The following is a 9,102-nucleotide window of genomic DNA, read 5'->3' as shown; positions in this document are numbered from 1 at the left end:
GAAATGGCTCCTAAATCTATTAGTACTTTGTTTGTCCACCCAATATGGTGACACAACAGAATCTGTTGCATGTTTAGAACACTGAGGAAACACCTAACTGTGACCATCCATGTGATACATCCATGTGATACATCCATGTGATACATCCATGTGATACATCCATGTGATACTCCATGTGACCATCCATGTGACTCCATGTGATACATCCATGTGATACATCATGTGATACATCCATGTGATACATCCATGTGACATCATCATGTGACCATCCATGTGATACATCCATGTGATACATCCATGTGATACATCCATGTGATACATCCATGTGAACCATCCATGTGATACATCCATGTGAGGACATCCATGTGATACATCCATGTGACCATCCATGTGATACATCCATGTGAACCATCCATGTGATACATCCATGTGATACATCCATGTGACCATCCATGTGATACATCCATGTGACCATCCATGTGATTACATCCATTGTGACCATCCATGTGATACATCATGTGACCATCCATGTGAATACATCCATGTGACCATCCATGTGATACATCCATGTGACCATCCAGTGACCATCCATGTGATAACATCCATGTGATCATCCATGACCATCCATGTGATACATCCATGTGATACATCCATGTGATACATCCATGTGACCATCCATGTGATACATCCATGTGATACATCCATGTGATACATCCATGTGATACATCCATGTGATCCATCCATGTGACCATCCATGTGACCATACCCATGTGACCATCCATGTGACCATCCATGTGACCATCCATGTGATACATCCATGTGATACATCCATGTGATACATCCATGTGATACATCCATGTGATACATCCATGTTGACCATCCATGTGACCATCCATGTGATACATCCATGTGACATCCATGTGACCATCCATGTGATACATCCATGTGATACATCCATGTGACCATCCATGTGACCATCCATGTGATACATCCATGTGACCATCCATGTGACCATCCATGTGATACATCCATGTGATACATCCATGTGACCATCCATGTGAACCATCCATGTGATTACATCCATGTGACCATCCATGTGACCATCCATGTGATACATCCAATGTGATCCAATCCATGTGATACATCCAGGCACCAGTCCACTCACTAAGTCGCAGTGCTTTGAATGCGAATGAATGAGAATTTGATTCATTTTGATGGCTGGGCCCTCTGTGTGTCTGTGTGTGTCAGTGTTACTGATGGAAAGAGACAGACAAGCAGTGCGCCTCTATTCATCACCACCATAGACATTAGCATATCTCACAGAGGGTCACCAAACAACCTAGCCACTGTAGCTGCTGTAGCCTGCCTGACTCAACCACAGGACCCCCACACACAGACAGAGCGTGGTGGCAGTGAAAGGTTTGTGCGCTACATTGAGTTGGTGGCACCTTCATCGAGAGAAGACGGACACGTGGTAATGGCTGGAGTGGAATGAGTGGTATTGTATCAAATAAATCATTTTTGAATACCATTCCATTCGCTCCTTCCAGCCATTATTATAAACCATCCTCCACTCAGCAGCCTCCTGTTGTGTGTGTGTGTGTGTGTGTGTGTGTGTGTGTGGTGTGTGTGTGTGTGTGTGTGTGTGGTGTGTGTGTGTGTGTGTGTTGTGTGTGTGTGGTTGTGTGTGTGTGTGTGTGTGTGTGTGTGGTGTGTGTGTGTGTGGTGTGTGTGTGTGTGTTGTGTGTTAGAGAGAGAGAGTTTGTGTGACAAAAAGGAGCAGAGAGGTAGAACAAACAGGGAGAAACACATTGTGCTTTGCCTTCAATTCCAATTTAGGGGCTTTTTTGACATGGGAAACATATGTTAACATTGTCAAAGCAAGTGAAGTAGATAATAAACTAATACAAATTAACAGTAAACATGACACATTACTCTCTCTCTCTCTCTCTCTCTCTCTCTCTCTCTCTCTCTCTCTCTCTCTCTCTCTCTCTCTCTATCTTCTCTCTTTCTGGAATGTTTGGACATCCCTTCCTTTTAGGAGGTTGTAGAAGTGAACAGTTGTTTTCTGGATGTTGATAATTAGAGGATATAGTCCTAATTCTGCTCTGCCTTGTTTGGGGTTTTGCATTGTACACAAAGAATATTTTTGCAGAATTCTGCATGCAGAGTCTCAATTGGGTGTTTGTCCTATTTTGTGAATTATTGGTTGGTGAGTGGACCCCAGGCCTGACAACCATAGAGGGCAATGGGTTCTATAACTGATTGAATTTTTTGCCAGATCCTAATTGAGATGTCCAGTCTTATGTTCCTTTTGATGGCATAGAAGGCCCTTCTAGCCTTGTCTCTTAGATCGTTCACAGCCTAGTGGAAGTTACCTGTGGTGTTGAGGTTTAGGCTGAAGTAGGTATAACTCTTTGTGTGCTCTAGGGCATTACTTTGGTCTTACTGAGATTTACTSRCAGGGCCCAGGTCTGACAGAATCTGTGTAGAAGATCTAGGTGCTGCTGTAGGCCCTCCTTGGTTGGTGACAGAAGCACCAGATCATCAGCAAACAGTAGACATTTGATTTCCGAGTCGAGTATGGTGAGGCCGGGTGCTCCAGACTGTTCTAGTGCCCTCTCAAATGCATTGATATAAATGTTGAAGAGGGTGGGGCTCAAGCAGCATGTCTCTCACTCTGCGGCCCTGAGGAATGAAATTTGGGTGTTTATTGCCAGTGAAGAAATGTTGGAGTCTGCTATTAATGATACTGCAGAGGAATTTAATTTGTATATTTTATCATTTTGTTTATTATACCATCAACACCACAGGCCTTTTGGGTTTGGAGGATATGTCCTTCTCTCTCTCTCTCTCTCTCTCTCCTTCTCAGCCTGCCTCTCTCTGCCTCAGGGAGTGTCTACCAGAGAGGGTGAGGTGGAGGGGGGGATCTCTTCCCCCCTCTCAGGACCTCCCCCTGGTCTTGGATTGGCTGAGGTAGAGCTGTGTGGGGCCAGTGGGAGGCAGTCTACTAGGAGGCCTGACAGCAGACAGGGAAAAACTATCCCTCTAGCTGATATACTGTAGCTGCTCCACACACACTTCTAGACACAGACAGAGAGAGCAGGAGAGAGGTAGAGGTAGAGACAGAGGAAGAGACAGCTGTGGAGTGAGATACACAGAACTGCAAGGAGAGAGCAATAGAGAAATAGAGATAGAGTTTGACAGAGAGTTAGAGAGACGGAAAAGAGGCACACACAGCATTCCCCCTCCACTCACCCCTCGTCTTACCCTCGACCCTTGTCTCCCTTCTTACGACCACCTGAGGCAGAGACACACAGCTCTACCAGCGCAGGGGGGAGAGGACTGGACACACACTAACACACACTCATTTTCTCTCTGTTGAAAGAAGACAGGAATACACACTTTCTTTTTGTTTTCTGTCTCCGCTTCTACTCTCGTTCTTGGACAGGAAAAAAGGATTCCAGTTTGTTTCTTCAGCACAAAGAGTTTTCCTTTATCCTCCAGAAGCCCTGAGTCACGTTGGGCCTCCTTTCTCCCTCCGAGAGCTCAGAGCAACATGGCACAGGGACAAAAGAACCACAGCCACAGCAGGCAGCAGCGGAGGGGACCACTACTCACTAACCCCTTCTCCACCGTGGCACTATCCCTCCTCCTCTTGCTCCTCACCTCCCCCGCCTCGGCCGCTGACGAATACGACTACTACAGCTGGCAGTCGGACAACTTCCACAACGGCCGCTTCTACACCAAGGAGCCGCAGTGTGTGGACATCCCCGCCGATTTACGCCTCTGCCACAACGTGGGCTACAAGAAGATGCGCCTGCCCAACCTGCTGGACCACGAGACCATGCCCGAGGTCAAACAGCAGGCGGGAAGCTGGGTGCCGCTCCTCGCCAAGCGATGCCATGCGGATACACAGGTGTTCCTGTGTTCCCTGTTTGCCCCTGTGTGTCTGGACAGGCCCATCTACCCGTGTCGTTCGTTGTGTGAGGCCGTGAGGGACAGCTGTGCCCCCGTTATGGAGACATACGGGTTCCCCTGGCCGGAGATGTTGACCTGCGATAAGTTTCCTATTGATAATGATCTGTGTATCCCCATACAGTTTGCTGGGAACCAGGCCACCCCGGCGCCAGGTAAGACCACACAAACTTATTCACAACCCTATTCAGAGACCGTATACTAACTGTGAAAGAGAGCCACTATATGACATGATAATGGTCCCTTCCCTGCAACTAATTTAGTTGAGCGTCAGGTTGAATATGGTCGGTGCCTTCACACCACACTGGTTGTAGACGAGAGAGCCTGTCCCCATGCAGGACACTCAGTCTTACTCCTGCTTCAGAGCTTGGAACAGAAGATATTCTAGAACAAGATTTCCGTAACATTTTTGTTATAGGTGTGTATAACCTTTGGATAGGAAAGAACAAACCACTCAAACTATGTTTGAGAGTTATAGATACAAATATAAACCTTTTAAGTCAATGCAACTGCCATAAGATGTATCTGGAGAAGAAAAGATGGGAACGTTCCAGGTTAGATATCAGAATGTATTATATTCCCATAGCACAGATAACGTTCCAGGTTAGATATCAGAATGTATTATATTCCCATAGCACAGATAACGTTCCAGGTTACATATCAGAATGTATTATATTCCCATAGCACAGATAATGTTCCAGGTTACATATCAGAATGTATTATATTCCCATAGCACAGACAACGTTCCAGGTTAGATATCAGAATGTATTATATTCCCATAGCACAGATAACGTTCCAGTTACATATCAGAATGTATTATATTCCCATACACAGATAACGTTCCAGGTTACATATCAGAATGTATTATATTCCCATAGCACAGAAAGTTCCAGGTAGATATCAAATGTTTATATTCCCATAGCACAGATAACATGCTCTCTAGTCAAGTCAGTGTTTCTCCTAGTGTATGAAAGAGCTGGATAATAATACATAGACCACCACAGCGAAATGTCCATGTGTTCAATGTAACGTCTACTATAAAACAGTGTGACATTAAAGAAAGACCAAGGGGACATTTTCATGTCACATATTGCAATGATTTATTCTAATTGCAGAGATGAAAATAAAAGTTACTGTAGACCAGGAAAACATTCTCAGTTCAACTGTCAGACTGTGGAACTGTTAGTGTGCATTAAATAATAGAAATAACAATGACTGTACGATAAGAGGATCTAAGGAACCTCKGCTTTTCAGATAAACCCGTAGGGCTGGTTTCCCAGACACAACGACTATTCCTGGACTACAAAACACTTTTAGAGATTCGGCATTCAGAATGCTTTTAACTCTAGCAGTAGATGTATTCTAGGTCAGGGAAAACAGACCTTTAAACTTCTATCTGCTTCCATACAAATCCTCAGATATAAATAATACAAAGATATAACAAAATCAGATGTATTTTTTTTACAGAGCTATTCTATAAGAAATCGGCTGCATGGAGGGCAGCTAGGTCTCCAGTGCAGGACAGAACAATTACACACTTTTCCCAAATAAACTACTATATGACCCCTGGTGTGTGTGTGTGTGTGTGTGTGTGTGTGTGTGTGTGTGTGTGTGTGTGTTGGGTGTGTGTGTGGTGTGTGTGTGTGTGTGTGTGTGTGTGCATGTGTGTGTGTGTGTGTGTGTGTGTGTGTGTGTGTGTGTGTGTGTGTGTGTGTGTGTGTGTGTGTGTGTGTGTTGTGTGTGTGTGTGTGTGTGTGTGTGTGTTGTGTGTGTGGTGTGTGTGTGTGTGTGTGTTTGTGTGTGTTGTGTGATGCGCATACGTGCGTGTGTGTGCGTGTGTGTGCATGGCAACTACCGAGAGAAGAGACAGTGTTTGAGAGAGTCAATGTGAGTTTAGAGTCTATAGAGTGTGAAGGGCACACTCTGTGTGTGCTCTGCTGTGTCCAGGCCTGCCTCTGTCTTTTGTCTGATCAGCCTGTTAGACAGCCAAATTAACTAACTGACTAATTACTGAGGGTGAATTAGTCTAACGAGAGAAAAGGAGAGAGGGAGGGAGGGAGGGAGGGGAGAAGAGAGGGGGGATGGGGTCAGTGAGAGAGAGGGGTAAGATAGAGACTGGGGTGTAAGAAGGAACATTAGGGGGAGAGAAAAAAGGGGAGAGAATGAGGTGGAGAAGGAGAGACGCAGTGGGCTTTTGCGAAGAGAATGAAAGAGCCTGGACGAGAGGGAGGAGAGAGAGAGGAAATAGAGTTTAGGGAGAGAGGGACAGAGAGAGGGCAGAGATAGGGCAGAGAGAGGGACAGAAGAGAGGGACAGAGGGACAGAGAGAGGGGCAGAGAGAGGGGACAGAGAGAGGGACAGAGAGAGGGGCAAGAGAGAGGGACAGAGCGAGGGACAGAGAGAGGGGCCAGAGAGAGGACAGAGAGAGGGACAGGACAGAGCGGACAGAGAGAGGGACAAGAGAGGGACAAGAGAGGGACAGAGAGCGGGACAGAGAGAGGGACAGAGAGAGGGGCAGAGAGAGGGCAGAGAGAAGGACAGAGAGAGGAGCAGAGAGAGGACAGAGAGAGGGACAGAGGGACAGAGAGAGGGACAGAGAGAGGGACAGAGAGAGGCAGAGAGAGATCAAGAGAGAGGGACAGAGGAGAGGGAGAGAGAGGGACAGAGAGAGGGAAAGACAGAGGGACAGACAGAGGACAGGAAGAGGACGAGGAGAGAGGGAAGAGAGAGGACAGGAGAGGACAGAGAGAGGGACAGAGAGAGGGACAGAGAGAGGGACATGAGAAGAGGACAGAGAGAGAGGGACAGAGGAGGGACAGGAGAGAGGACAGAGAGAGTGACAGAGAGAGGACAGAGAGAGTGACAGAGAAGAGTGACAGAGAGAGGGACAGAGAGAGGGACAGAGAGAGGGACAGAGAGAGGGACAGAGAGAGGACAGAGAGAGTGACAGAGGAGAGGGGCGGTTGTGAGGAAGTAAAGTAAATAAAAAAATCAAGACAAGAGACTGGTTCCCTTCCAGTTTCAGTTAGAATGGGAAAGAGAATGTTGAATTAATTAATTCCTTAATTATGTTTTAACTCTTTGCAGCCAGGTTAGTCATTAAGAACCAGGATTTCATCTACAGTGCACCATCCAGGCAATAGAATAGAATCTGTCTATGTACTGTAGTTCTAGAATCCTTCTGGTTTTAACTTCAGACTGAACATTCTATTTAAAACAAAGTCTAGAAACTGACTGAAGGAGAATCACACAAACTTGCTGAGAAGGACTGGAAGACAATGTAAAGTGTTAAGAGGGCAAAAGGAAATGTTAAAAGTGACAAAGAAAGAGCAGAAATGTAGGATCTTAATTTGAGCCACTACAGCAGCCACTAATCCTGCAGCAAATGGAAATTTGGATATTTATAATTTTTGTTACCCAATTGGTAGTTACAGTCTTGTCCATCGCTGCAACTCCTGTACGGACTGGGAGAGGCGAAGGTCGAGAGCCAAGCGTCCTCCAAAACACAACCAACCAAGCCGCACCACTTCTTGACACAATGCCCACTAACCCGGAAGCCAGCCGCACCATGTGTCAGAGAAACACTGTACACCTGGCGACCGTGTCAGCATGCATTGCCGCCCAGCCCACTACAGGAGTCGCTAGAGCGCGATGGGACAAGATATTCCTGCTGGCCAAACCCTCCCCAACCCTGACGATGCTGGGCAAACCCTCCCCTAACCCTGACGATGCTGGCCAAACCCTCCCCTAACCCGGACGATGCTGGGCCAAACCCTCCCCTAACCCGGACGATGCTGGGCCAAACCCTCCCCTAACCCGGACGATGCTGGCCAAACCCTCCCCTAACCCGGACGATGCGGGCCAAACCCTCCCTAACCCGACAATGCTGGCCAAACCCCTCCCCTAACCCGGACCGATGCTGGGCCAAACCCTCCCCTAACCCGGACGATGCTGGGCAAACCCTCCCCTAACCCGGACAATGCTGGGCCAAACCCTCCCCTAACCCGGACGATGCTGGGCCAAACCCTCCCCTAACCCGGACAATGCTGGGCCAAACCCTCCCTAACCCGGACGATGCTGGCCAAACCCTCCCCAACCCGGACGATGCTGGGCCAAACCCTCCCCTAACCTGGACGATGCTGGGCCAATTGTGCCGCCGTCTCATGGGTCTCCATCACGGCCGGCTGCGACACATCCTGGATCAACCAGGATCTGTTAGTGACACAGCAACACTGAAAGGAGGGCCTTAGACAGCTGCGCCACTCGGGAGGCCCTGGAAATGTCAATTATCATATATGGATTATAATCAATGGCTATTTTTGTATTGGTGATACATTTTCCGTAAAATTTCAAAATGGAAATTATAAACTGCAGAAGCGTTTTAAAACCTCAAATGCACTACAAGTTTTGAAGATCCTACATCTGTATGTTAACTCTGATGTTTCTTTGTTTATGGATATCACATCACATCACACAAAAATATATGAAACGATTATGTGAAGAAAAAAGCACACTGAATAAAATCTCACGTGACTTTGAAAGAAGACATATGAGCGACTTAATCTGTTTTAATCAGACACTCTGAACGACAACAGTCTGCAAACGCTTCAAGGAACTCATTCAGCAAGTGCCACGAAACACACAACACACACACACAAGCATGCACACACACACACCAGACACACCAGACATACGCACACACACTCAGCTAGCCCAATCAGAAAGTGTGCCCGGTGTCTACGCTGATGATATAGGAGGATAGAAGCTGTTACACTGAGCTCATGTTAGAGCATTGACGTGTCCAAAATGACACCCTATTCCCTATGTAGTGCACTACTTTTACCAGAGACAGTGGGCGATGTAGTGCACTACTTTGACCAGAGACATGTGGGCCGATGTAGTGCACTACTTTTGACAGACAGGCCGAGAGCACTACTTTACCAGACTGGGGCCGATGTAGTGCACTACTTTTGACCAGAGACATGTGGCCGATGTAGTGCACTACTTTTGACCAGAGACATGTGGGCCGATGTAGGGCACTACTTTTGACCAGAGACATGTGGGCCGATGTAGTGCACTACTTGGGGAATAGGTTGCCATTTTGGATGGAGACCATATTCATTA

General features: G+C 46.9%; 1 protein-coding gene across 1 annotated transcript; it reads left to right on the top strand.

Moving 5' to 3' along the window:
- The first annotated feature begins 3,041 nt into the window (after positions 1–3,041).
- LOC112078672 (secreted frizzled-related protein 5-like) lies at positions 3,042–4,207 on the top strand. Its single transcript, XM_024144829.2, has one exon. It carries the CDS (start codon positions 3,560–3,562, stop codon positions 4,181–4,183), a length of 624 nt encoding a protein of 207 aa, XP_024000597.1. The 5' UTR covers positions 3,042–3,559; the 3' UTR covers positions 4,184–4,207.
- Positions 4,208–9,102: the final 4,895 nt, after the last annotated feature.

Source organism: Salvelinus sp. IW2-2015, unplaced genomic scaffold, assembly GCF_002910315.2.
Source record: "Salvelinus sp. IW2-2015 unplaced genomic scaffold, ASM291031v2 Un_scaffold6065, whole genome shotgun sequence".
NCBI lineage: Eukaryota > Metazoa > Chordata > Actinopteri > Salmoniformes > Salmonidae > Salvelinus > Salvelinus sp. IW2-2015.
This window is presented reverse-complemented; position numbering and strand designations above follow the sequence as displayed.